Source organism: Vicia villosa, unplaced genomic scaffold (assembly GCF_029867415.1).
Source record: "Vicia villosa cultivar HV-30 ecotype Madison, WI unplaced genomic scaffold, Vvil1.0 scaffold7, whole genome shotgun sequence".
NCBI classification, from domain to species: domain Eukaryota; kingdom Viridiplantae; phylum Streptophyta; class Magnoliopsida; order Fabales; family Fabaceae; genus Vicia; species Vicia villosa.
Window position 1 is genome coordinate 3,009,800 of NW_026706810.1, and position 13,985 is coordinate 3,023,784.

A 13,985-nucleotide genomic window follows, 5' to 3' on the forward strand; every position below is an offset into this window, starting at 1 on the left:
GATCAAGACATATCATTCTCCTAGGCTTCCGATACCTAGTTCTTCACCTCTAACAAACACACACGCATAGCAACTACACCACCTTACACATCCGCTGCGCAACTCTGATAATCCATCTCAAATCACCGTCCATGTTAAATCTTTCCGTCAATTACATGGTTCATAAGTCCTAATCTAGTTCATACTTCCTTAAACATCCATCACAAAATCGTTTCTCACTCGAGATTCTCAATCCTTCACTTTGCGACGTTATCTCGCCTATAAACCAGCTTCTTCAACCTGTTCATTACTTCTCAACCATTCATGGATACTTTTCCGTTAATTCACACCAACTAGAGAGCAACTATCTTCACGACATAAAATTCATCCCTTTACGCACTATCAAGCTAGCAATATACGTCTATGTCGTCCAATCACGATTTCGTCTACTATCAACAAGAGATTAAGGGTGATCAAGTCCTCAATTTGTCAATAGATATCCGACCACCATAATGGAGTATAAACCACCATTACCAACATTAATAATGTTCCTTTCCAACTTGTACTCATATCACCAGAAGCATTATAATTCCATAATTCACTAATCTTCCAAAATCATCCGAAAAAGCTAACACCGACGTCTTGCAGCTACCTTCTTAAACACCTCTGACGATACATCAGAACAAAATTCCTGTACGCCATTATCAAAACTTCTTATTATTGAAATCATACTCCTCTCTTCGCATCTCCAACTCTTACTCGCGTTTCAGAAAGTTTCAACAACTTCAATAGCTTATACGACTATCTCAATCACTTACAATAATCCTACAGCAAGGTCTACCGCAATACTTCACTAAATCACTGATCCAACATAGACATCTTTTGCAAGGCTACTCAACCAACGACTTCACAGTCCATCAGTAGCGCTGGAACATCACAACTTCTAAATTTCATCTTCTATGATTTATTCTTGTTACTTAACATTTCCCTTCAGAAACATCCGTAACTTGAACCACACTTGCATATCACCAATCACTACATTGCTCCTCATCCTTCGAGTAGTAAACATAAACAATTCATGCTCACCCTATTCCTCAAGAGATTCCAACTTAACTAGCAACCAAAATCTTAAATCCAAGTCACCTTCGATTTTGGAAAACAACAAATCCAACAACACTTGCACTATCGCCCTTAGCAGCATACTACATCCTACAAATGAAACATAACCGAGAAGCATAGCTTCTCCCCTACTTAGCAACAACCCAACTCCTGCAGACAAACAATCATAAGAACAACAAGTACCGACAGTGTTTCACACACTCGTCTCGTATACGGGAATAAACAGCATTAGACAACATTGGTCGGACAGACTGACCTGCTCTGATACCACTAGTGTAACACCCCAAATCTACCCGGTAAATATAAGTGAAAATCAGAGTGCATTTAAAAATATTCATCAAAAGATGGGATGTCACATTTCGACTTAACGAAACAAACATACTTATATTGCATTTAACAAAGATACATAGCATTCGGAAACACAACTTTATCCAACAACTTCCAATTTCAACTTATAAACATCTTTCAATTCAACCTAAATAAATCTCAACATAGAATACAACAATTAAACAATAACGGCTAATCCCCCCCCCCCCCGAGTGCTAGGTATCAGAGCAATGGACACCAACTCGACTTGCCATAAAGCAACATAAAAACTTCATAAAATTACTTCGAACATCCACAGCTACTCTTGAGTACCTGCCCATTTCCCATGGTATGGGAAATATTAGCAAAGGGATGAGATGTCTTACAATATAAAGGAATGCATGATAAATAATATAGGAGATATAGATCATACACAATTTCACCACTTCGCATCACATACCATCTTACAACAATTTTCATCGCAAGACAACTTGTCAATATAATAAAACTTTCAAAAACGGCAACAATGTCATTAATCATTTAAGACAACATATTCAATTTCACAACTATACTATCATCACGTCACAACAAATATATCATCGTCTCAACAATTCAAATCACATAATCAACATATGAAACGACAACAATGTCAACAATCAACCATGACAATATATGCAATCCACAAGTAAGATTCCAACACATTACAACAAACATCTCATCATCATAATCACAAACATTCAAAATGTAACTCAATATGCGACTTCATGTTATGCATATGTATGTGGTACCATTTGGAGTGAACTCCTAACTTAAACATTTGCCACTGGGCCAACTTAAACATTTGCCATATAGGCCAACTTAAACATTTGCCACTTGGGCCAACTTAAACAGTTTCCATTTAGTCCAACTTAAATCATTGCCATTTAGGCCAACTTAAACAATGCCATGGATGCGACTCAATGAATGCACATCCACAAGTACAACTTAAACAACATAACCAACATAACCAACTTGCACAACATAGCCAACTTGAACAACTTAATCAACTTGACCAATTTAATTAACTTGAACAACTTAATCAACTTCTTTCTTATCAACACAATAGAACTTATCAACATTGATCATAGGGTCTACGGTAACAACAACAAATTCATCATATTAACATCAACATCAACAAAATCATCATATTAGCAACAACAACAATAATTCATCTTATTACAACAACAATAACAAAATCATCATTTCATCTTATTAACAACAACATCAACACCTTCATCATATTCCACAATTCAAGTAATCATCATAACACGTTATATTCAACTTCATAATAAAATCATATTTATTTATTATTTCATCACAATACATAATTGTCTCATCATAAGTAAAGTACATATCATCATCTTAATAGCATTGTATCGTCATAATAAAAACATACATCAAGTTATACCACAACATGATTATGTCAATTCATCGCAAAGAGCATACTTCATATGTTAACACAACATAGTTCATCACTTAATCCTAATAAACATAATATGAGACTATATCCTATGAATCATTTTATTGCAACATGTTATAGTTCATTGCGTTAGCTTTCCAACATTTTGAATAGCGCATAAAACGGAGTTACGGATCAAAAGTTATGATCTCCACAAAATCTGTCAAAAATGGAAATCTTTAGGTCGACGCAAGGGACTCATAGGTCGACGCATGGATGCTTTCTACCCCCCTCAGGTTAGCTCAGGTCGAGTCATGAGTCGACGCAAGGAATTCTACAGGTCGACGCACAAAATTCATAGGTCGACGCATGCTGAAGAAAAGTGGATTTTCTGCCTTTTTGGGTTGCTCAGGTCGACCTAGGCTTCTATGTAGGTCGAGCTACACTGCGTAAAAACTCAGAAATCCCCAATTTTCTTCCCTAATCCCCTCATGAAACACCCACTAACCCACCCACCATTTATGCATCAATTAAAAGAAATTTAGCACACATATAAGGTTCCTAAACATGTTTCTAACCATGGGTCATTCATACAACACATTGAACATGAACAAATCACAAAATCTCATGGAATCTACCAAACCCTAACATTTTATAAACTCATGACATTGAGAGAAATAGAGATCATACCCAATCATATACACAAAATTACCCTATCATGTAAACCTCTATCAATTCCACCAAATGCTCCACAAATCATTCATCAACAACCTCAAGATTTCAATTATCACACAAACATGGATATTCAATTATGAAGTCTAATCTCTACGATACCCATCATCATGCCAACCCTTAGAAAGTAAGAACCCCAACCTTACCTTAGCAAAAGCTTCACCTTCTTCAATGGAGTCCTTCCTCTTCATGCCATAGCTTTCCTCTTTCTTCCATTCTTTCTCTTCTTTCTCTTCTTTCTCTTCTTTTTCCAAATGAGAGTATGTCTCTAAAACCCTAACTCTCTCACTATCCTTCTTTTCTTAATTGGGCTTAACCCACAATCCAATCTCATTGTGTTATATTCCTTCCACTTAGGCCCAATTCATAATATTTCTCTAATTACTCAATTAAGCAAAATAACACACATAAATAAATAAACCTATAACACAACGAATATTATTCACAATAATATTCCACAACTACAATTGATCCATAACGCAAATAATACCATCTCGCAATTGTATTCCTCCGACTAATCCGACCATAACTTAACTGCTCAAATCAACATATTAATCCAATTATGCCTTTAGAATAATACCGATAAATTCCGACTTCGACTAATTCCAACGAATAAATCTTTTATTTAATTTAATTAAATAATTAATTAATTTCGGGGCATTACAAGATTCATTCTTGTGTTGTTGAATTTTTAGTTCAAAATGAGTTTTAAATCCATATCTTTTAAAATATTTCTTATATAATAAGAATAAAATGTTATAATGGGTTGAATCCCGAGCATGTTTTTGATATATAAGAAAATGATATATGTATTATATTGTATTTTAATTTTTGTAAAGTTATTTTAATATCAAATGTTAAAACTTACAATTGGCTTGTTATAAGAGTATTATTTATTTTGTTGTAAATGATATGATGTGTTAGTGCTTTTATTGGCTGATTGGCATATATGTTTGGCTAAAATATAATAGCAGTAAAACATAATACAAATGTAATCTTGCAAATATAAAAAGAACAAAACAGGTACATGCGAGATGTTATATGGAATGTCATGACATCAACTCATGACATCGCACCTGCAGAATTGGAAGGAAGATTCAGTTTGTTACTCAATAGATACAGGATATTCGTAGAATATTTTGTAATCCTATGTGGCACAAATTTAAAGGTCAAACGAATATTGAAGAATCATATCAGAAGATTGAAGATTCAGGAAGAATCAGATCAGAAGATTGAAGATTCAACAGTTTCGAATTTAGGAGATAAATTAGGAAACTCATGATTAAAAAGACCTTGATTGTAGCAGAATATTTCTGCAGATTTGTAACAGCAAGGAGTGTTGCGATTTGTAAGCCCAAGTCCAACTAGGATCAGGTTATAAATAGAAACCTTTGTAACCTAGTTTAGGAGAGCTAGCCGAGTATTGGCAAGATGTAGTTTTTAGGGTTAGTTGTGTAGGTGAACCACCTGGATTGTGGGATGGTCACTGATATGTGATTCTCGAAGCTGTTAAGCAAGAGACTTTTAGTGTGAATCTCGAAGCCTGTAGGTAAGAGATGTTCTGTTCTTGGAGGAAGCTGTTAAGCAACTTCAGGTTATGCTTGTTTGTGTATTTAGAATGTTGGTAATTAGGTCGTCGATGTAGTGACTGAGTTGTTGACTGCTAGACATCATTGCTATATTGGGAGTGGAATAGAGATATTCCATATTTAGGGAGAACCTAGGTAGAAGGGTCATTGGGTAGTGATTAAGTGAGGAGTTGTAAATTGGGAGTTTAGCTCTGAATTGATACTGCTAATAGTGAACTTCATCCTTGGCTTGGTAGCCCCCAGAGTATGTTGGTTGAACTGAACTCGGTGAACAATTCTTTGTGTTATTTATCTTCTGCATTATGTTGTTTGTTCAGTCATGGATGTTATGACATCGTGTATAACATCAGGTTCAGAAGTGTTAGCTGTTCCTTTATAGAACCATATAAACCTTACAATCTAGTTATGTTGACTGAACATATGTGATCCCAAGTCTCATTGACTCCTTCTTAGGGGTAATTAAAAGTTGGGGGATCTTTCTGTTCTTCCTCTGCTACATTAATAATAGATCAGATGTCTTGACATCGTGAATGACATATGAGTCTGTCATACCAGAATTTCAATTGGTATTAGAGCAGGCATCCTGTCTATTTTTGGATGAGATCCATGAGGGATACATTCTGATTGTGGTAAAGGTATAAGAGTGTGTGAACAAGGAATATTCATATTGTATGGTCCCTTGAAGTGGAGGATGGACCTATGTGTGGAAGATTATACCAACATGACCTAGAGCTGTGATGCTGGAACAAGGAGTGCTAAATCAAAACCTTCATGCAGGAGTGAAGATATTGATAAGGTAATCTCTGTGTATATGTGAGTTCATTAGGTCAGGATTTTGGTTAGGTCTAGTATGTTGCTTGGTGCAGAAGCAAGCATTGTGCAAGGTTGAGTGGAAATCAATCTGTAGTTGTCATGCTTTCAACTAACACTTGAAGTAAGCATTGTGTGAATTCTGTTGAAGTATGACTATTTTCCGTTGCATAGTCTCTGTACAACCCCATGTGTATAAGAAAGATTCTAGGGTTAAGTATATTTAACAGAATGTATGGCAAAACCTTACAGCTTTGATTAAAGTGTCAAAGATACTTGAGTAATCTCTCAAGTCCACTCATAATAACATGGTTTATTAGAGCTAATGAATGTCAACTGATCAATGGTATTCATAATCATCTGCAAGTGTGAACCTTGAAAAATTTCAAGGCTGGAGTGTTCCTAGAAGGAGGAACAGATGTCCTACCGGATGTCGGGACATTAGTACTGGTATGCAGCTACCAGGTGAAGAACAAATGTTCTGGTGCTAAACTAATATAGTGTGAGAACATTTGTTTGGAACCTACTCCTGGTCTGGAAGAGGAGACATCTGACTATAAGTTGATCAGGACTCGATTAACATGTACTTCTACTCCAATTCAGTTAGAAGTAAAAGCTTAGTGCCTCAAGAAAACTCATGAAGGTATTCCTTTCTGATCCTTTGTGATTAAATTAAGAAGAGCTTACATCTGGCATTTTCCTCTGATCAATGGAACCATATATGTGTATTATCATTCATAACCATAGAGTAGTTGTTAGAGCTAAATAATGTGACTCTACCACAGTGAAATATGGTCAAGAATGTGTACTGCCTTAGTTGTTATCCAGAAAGGGTAGTGTTGTTTGGAATCAAGGACGTCAGATGAATCTGACAAATTCAGTGTCATGCTATAATCAAGTCTGGTCCAGAAACCTAAATGAGGGAATCTCCTCTATAGGTACAGACTATGGCATCCATCATCTCAAAATCAGAATAAATGTCTGAAGAAAAGCTTATTGAGATGCTGGCTATTTTATTCCTTGATATGGCTGGGTATTGCTGATAATTGGATTATTCTATTCTCACCCCGAGTGTTGTCAATTTGACATTAAGAATGCTAACCAAGAACCATGAAGGATGATGTCATATCTGATGTCACAACATCATCTCAAGATCTTCAGTTTCTTTGTAGTATATTTGCCAAGAGAAGAAAGTATAAATGTGAAGAGGTAATTAGTCAAAATGACCTAGTGTGAGTAGCAAATTCTAACTGAAAAGCTGGTAAGTGTCATACCCCAAATTTGTCCTACCCTTATTTATCTGGCTTTCATATCGCATTCATATAGGCCACTCATCCATTACATTCATCCATATCATGATTACTAGAAAATTGATGAAAAAAAGCTTCTATGTGGGAGATATCTTGGTTCAGAAGAGAAGGTTTGAAGTCTGATTATACGGCCCCATTTCCATTGAGGTTCTCCTAAAATCAAAGTTTCTTTCTCTCCAAATCAAAGCTCCGGTAAAAATATACAAATTTCAGGTTCATCAGGAACTCCAAGTTAGGGTTTTGACCAAAGTCAACCCTGTTGACTTTTTGGTCAAAACTTAATCAGGAGATGCTTTTGAGTGTGAAATGTGGTTACTTTGAAGGAATGTTCACTGAAGCTTCTTTGGTTGATGATTGATTGGAAGTGGAATCGGGGATCGATTAATCGAAAATTCATCTGAATCAGAAAAATCAGGAAAAGATGACATTTTGGTCAAAGTCAAAGTCAACTGTCAAATATTGACTCATGATGGAAGATCGGTCAAGAAAAATCAAGGAAATAAAATAAAAATCAAGAAATAACCAAAACTTTCCAAATGTGGAAGGTAGTTAAAATAAGAAATTTCCAAAAGAGGAAAGTTTCCAATACTTAGAGAAATTTTGAGGAGTTTATGAATGGCTGGACAGTTGACTTCAGGTTTATTTTACACATGGTTCTAGGCATCATTTCAAGACAATGTCAAAATCAAAAATGTTCCATTCATGGCATATTACAACTTTGTAGTTGAATGTTTCTCCATTGGAAGTCTGGATCAAGAGATATGAAGCTAGAAAGTTTGAAGAATCACACTTGATATAGTCAAGTTGCCAGGCAAATTCTGGGCAAGCAGGCAGCATTTTGACAAACACATGGCGTGCCATTTTCAAAGGCCATGATAGGGCATGTCAAGGATCCTGAAAATTCAAACTCAATATTAATGTGTTCTCTACCATGTCCTCTACACAATGGGGCCAAGAATAAAGCTAATTGGATGCGCGTGGAACCTTTTACAAAGTCGTGACCTTGCCAAGACATGTGTTGCCAGGAATCTGGGCCAAAAGCGAGGGCACGAGAGAGGCATTTATACAAACAGGTGGTGGGCCATATTTGCGCCCAGTTTTAGAAGAGTAAAAGTATCCACTTGATTCAAACGTGGTGTGTATTTACTCCTTCCCATGTCCTCTTTCAAAAGGCATAAAAACCAAAGATTTTGGGCATTTGTGGAACAAGACATCAACCTCCAAACCCATGCACATGGAAGCTGACTTTGGCCAGAGGATAGGCATGTCACGCGCGCAGCATACACAAAGATGCACCACTTATGTTATTTCCATACAAGGCCATGCACAATACTACACTACTACACCTCCACCATAATACTCCATGCAACCTCATACACCATACATAAACCAAAGCTCTTCACAAACAACAACACACACTCTCATTTCTTCATTTTCTCTAAAAAGCTCTCTCCCTCTCTACACTCTCTTCTTCCCTCGGTTCTCTCTCCCTCTCCATACACGTTCCAAAAGTTTGTTACGAGTTGTAACAAACTCTAACAACCATCAACCAATCACCACCTTCAACCACCACCTTCAACCACCATTAGCAACCTTCATCCACCACCACATCTTCAACCAACTATCATCTCCTCCACAAACCTTCGGTCACCATCACCAACTACTTCCATTCATCATCTTCTCAAATTCAAGTTATGTGTTTATCTGCAATGGTGTGGCTATGAGCAAGATTCAGTCTCCATCTCAACTCCTTCGCGATCTCTGAGTTCCCTCTTCGTGGATTTGAAGTAAGTCCAAGGTTCATCACCATTATCATCTTCAAGATCGGAGCACGAGGAGCAAACGTTTTTCGAAAATCCTGCTCAAGACTTGCTTTAGGTAAGCTTTCACTTCCCTTGCGTTAAAGAGGCATGTAATATCATTAGCATTATCGCGTATTCGAACTACTTGCATATATCTGAATGATTCAAGTTGTAGATCCCTTTAGATGTGTGCTGTTGTTGGTTGTGTCGTTACGTTTATTGGTAGATTCATGTTCAGTGCGTAGAAATGAGGTGATTGACAGTGTTCATGTGCATTTTTGGTGAGCTTCATAATGTTAGGGCTTTAGAAATTGATCACGGTTTGGGTGATAGAAGAAACATCATGGAAATCCAAAATCATATTTGAAATTAGCATGAGATTATGAGTAAAAAGGTGGTTGCTTTTTGTATTTCTGAGATTTTTTCCGGTGGCTCCGCCATGCAGCTGGTCGGAGAGGATGACCGGAGTGGAATCTCCGGCGTCTGAAACCCTGATACTCCTCTCTCACTGTTTGCTTATGTGTCGCGACGGCATTCGTCCCTTTGCCTAGATTTTGTTCTTTTTGTTTTATTATAATCATTAGTCGCTGATGTGGCATGTTTTAACTGGCTCTTGTTTGATTTTGTTTTACATGACTCAAATGCCATTGTGACTAGTTGATATATGTTCAATAGGGTACATGTCACGTTACACATTTATTTTCACATGCTGCCAAATAAATAAAAATGAAATAAAGTGCTGAATAGTTGAATAAAGGCTGAATTGGTGAGTGGATAGAGAATGGGCCACGAATGCACTGGGCCTGGAGTTTTTGGGGTTGTACCCTCACTCTGTTAATACACCACCACGTTCTGGATGGGCCTGGGCGCCCCTTGCTTTTCACACCCCAATGATTAGGCCCAGTTTCTGCCTCATGACTAATTTTAGTTCATTTAGAAAAATGCTTTTGCACTCCCACCTGTTTAGATTTCAATTTTATTTTAATTTTGTTTTTTCTTTTAATTTTTGCTTCATAAATCCTTTTTAAATCAAATAAAAATGCATAAAAAATTGTTTAGATATTTTAGGTCGATTAAATAATTGGCTTGATCTTTGTTAATTTTTCTTAATTGTTTTAATCCTTTTAATAAATCTTTTTCTTCACAATATGATTGAATATTCTTTGTTTTAATATTTCCTTGTAAATAATCCTTTAATAGACTTAGGAATTAATTTTTAGTCTTGTTTTTTTATATAGATTTAACTGATATATGTGTGTTTGTGAATACCATTTACTCGTCATAGTTCTCAATTTTATTTTCCGTATATTGACTTCCCTTTACATATTCCATGTGTAGTTTCTTTTAATAAACTGTATAGTTTTTACCTCCTTGTATTGACAACTTAGATTAGAATTTAGGATTAGTTCCCTATTGCATTCTTTTTTTCTTTCGACTTTTAAAAACACTTAATAAAAGGAAGATGCGAATCACATTAAGAAAGTGATAGAGAAATGAGTGGGATTCATTCCCTAATCTGTTTCTCAATCGCTTAGTGGCATAGAAACGAGTGGGATTCATTCCCTAATCTGTTTCTCGGTCACTACTTAATGGGTGAAAAATGAGTGGGATTCATTCCCTAATCTGTTTCTCAAACATTAATTAATGGGAGAGAAATGAGTGGGATTCATTCCCTAATCTGTTTCTCAAACATTACATAATGGGATAGAAGTGAGTGGGATTCATTCCCTAATCTGCTTCTCGATCATTATACATTTTTATGTGATTCGAATCGCAAAGTAAATTCCCCTTAAAAAATACACAACCAAAAACACTTAAAACACCTAACAATGGTTCAAATTAAAACAAAGTAGAGAAACTGGTGAGTGGCCCGGTATTGGGAACTGTTCATCACTCATCTACCATAAAAGACACAAACCAATCATTTCTTTTTCTTTTGCCTCGTTGGCATTCTTAAGGGCATTGTTATTTCCGCTCGATCGCATCGTAGGTCGTCCCTTATGCAAGAGTGCGAACGTTAACTCCGCCTAACTAAAAAACACAAAAACAAACAGAAAATCTTGAGCCGAGCTACGGTAGCTCTGATTCCTGAAAAGGATACGTAGGCAGCGGGGTAGGGCCCGTGCGAGTACAATTCTTTATTTTCCCTAAATTTTGCATTCATTCGCATATATAGACATAGACATAGTACACACCCTTTAGATAGAAACAAACATGGGTGGATACCATCGAGTACGATGGGCGCGAGGGGTGCTAGCACCTTCCCCTTGCGTAACCGACTCCCGTACCTTGATTCTCTGGTCGCAAGACTTTGTTCTTATTCTTTGCTAGGTTTTCTGATATTCCTTTCCCTTATGGGATAAATATATTGGTGGCGACTCTGTTCATTTTTTCGCGAGCGTGCGACAGCTGGCGACTCTGCTGGGGATGTTGATAGACCTGTGCTGGTCCATTCTTAGCGAGTCGATCCTAGCCTTTGTTTGTTTCTTTTATTGGGTGTTTATTTGTTTGCTTATATGTTTTCATTTTGTATATATGCTTGCATATCATGTTTATTTCTTGCTTGCATATCATGTTTACTTTCCGCATGCATCTGGACTATATTATGGGTCCCCGTGGGGGCCACATATTTTCTCTATTTGCAGGTTGGGTGGGATGATTCTATGAGGTAAAAGGCCCATTACCCAGGCTATGTGTGAACCATAGGAACCCTAGGGTAGAGTGGTAGCATGGTTTGTCTCGAGGTGTACGTCTCGGGATGGATTATGTGACCACGAGCAGAGTAGTGGTTTCAAACGGAGGTATTATCGTCACCCGCATCCGCGCTGTGAGGATGCTTACCTTCGGGCGGACCGTATACTGCGTTTCATGACCTTACCCTGGCCTAGATTCACCTATGAGTGGGGAGGGATATACATGACAGGTATTGTTGGTGACTATTCCATTTTGTTGGTGGTTATTGTTCTTATGGCTGTGTGGCACCTATGTCGGACCTTTGACCTTATGACAATCGATTCTGCTCAGAGACAACACAACAACTCTCCCATGTTGGGAGAACCTCCATTGCATCATTTTCATCATGGCATATTTAATTTCCAAAAAAAATGAGAGAAGAAAAGATGTAATAAAAAAAAAGAAAAAAGAAGAAAAAAGAAAAGAAAAAAAATAGTATTATTTCTCATATGCATGTCGTTTTTCAGGGTATCTGAGGTTATTACTTTTCATTCAGGATGGCTAACAACGTGACCGCTACCAAAGAGGCTACCAAGCGTACATTCACCTGCAGTTTCTTCCGTGAGGATATGACACGTCTGATTCAGTTGAGCACTTTAGTTACTGGGCATAACTTGGATGAGTTCAGAAAGACGTATGGCCATATCTTACACATCTTGACTTCTCACGTTGATGAATGGGCTCTATACACGCTTCTTCAGTTCTATGATTCTGAGCTACGTTGTTTTACCTTTCGAGACTATCAACTGGCTCCTACCCTTGAAGAGTATGCTGACATTCTCAAGATTAAGGTTCAACGTAAAATCCCTTTTGTGTGTGTACCTGAGAAGCCAAGAATGGACCAAATTGCTAGTGCTCTTTATTTGAGCATGAAGGACGTTACAGGTAACTGGAAGCCTAATGGTGGAACCCACGGATTGCATGTGAAATATCTGATAAAGAAGGCCGATGCCCTTGCTGTTGAGAAGAAATGGAAAGAATTCAACGCTCTCCTAGCCGTTATGATCTATGGTTTGGTGTTGTTCCCGAATATTCCGAATTTCGTCGATCTAACTGCTGTTTGTCTCTTCATGGATCAAAATCCTGTGCCCACTCTTCTAGCGGATACTTATTATACCATTCACTCCAGGTATGGGAAGAAAGGATCAGTTGGGGGTTGTTTACCGTTGCTATATGAGTGGTTCACTTGACACTTGCCTAAAAATGGGCCGTTTGTTACGACGAAAGACTCACAGAAATGGCCTCAAAGGATCATGGGGCTTACTGCAAACGACATTGTCTGGTGTCCTATCGGAATGGGCATAGAGGAAGTTATAACTAGTTGTGGCACTTTTGACAATGTTCCCCTCATAGGAACGAGAGGTGTTATCAATTATAATCCTAAGCTAGCGCTACGTCAGTTGGGTTTTGCACTTAAAGACAAGCCTTTGGACAAAGAGATATTCGAATCCGTTTGCTTTGAGAAGGGAACTGATCCAGAGGGATTGAAAAAAGTAAGAAGCGCCTGGAATAACATCCACACAGATGACCGGACTTCCCTAGGTGAGAAAAATGCTATTGCCAACCAAGCCTATACAAATTGGGTCGAGGATAGGGTTAAAGACCGCCTGTTGCCTTTCCCGAAGGTTAACCCATTGTACGAGATACCACCTAAGGTTCCAACTGCCACTGTGCCTGCTGAGAATTGCATCCAAGCGAATATGGAAGGCACCCATTTGCATGAAAAGGGTTCCAACGCGCAACTAAAACATTATCTTGTAAACCAGGAAAAGACTGAGTTGACACGCGAAGCCGAAATGCTGAAGGAAGGATCTTCGAGAGTTCATAAGAGGGCTAGAACGGAAAAAGGTGAAAGAGATACTACTGTTGTTGTTGAGGATCACCAGGAGATCATAAAAAGGGCCGTAAAAGAGGCAGAAGAGAAACTCAAGCGAGAGTACAGAGAAGACTTGAAGGCTTATAAACTCAAGATAGAAAGGGAGGCTAGAGCTGAAGTGAGGAGTCTGAAAAAGAAACTAGAAGAAGAGACCACCCAAAGAATAGCGGTTGAGACTCAGTTGAAAGGGAGTCACCTCCGTACCGCTCGACTAACAGAAGAGAATGCTAAGCTCAGAGATCAAATGATGGGTATGGAGAACACACCTGAGAAAGATTATCTCCCAGAATG

General features: G+C 37.8%; 1 protein-coding gene across 1 annotated transcript; it reads left to right on the forward strand.

Annotated features, from left to right (window-relative positions):
• The first annotated feature begins 12,315 nt into the window (after window positions 1-12,315).
• On the forward strand, window positions 12,316-13,008 carry LOC131643147 (uncharacterized). The gene has a single exon (XM_058913300.1). The coding sequence runs from the start codon at window positions 12,316-12,318 to the stop codon at window positions 13,006-13,008; it is 693 nt and encodes a 230-aa protein (XP_058769283.1).
• Window positions 13,009-13,985: the final 977 nt, after the last annotated feature.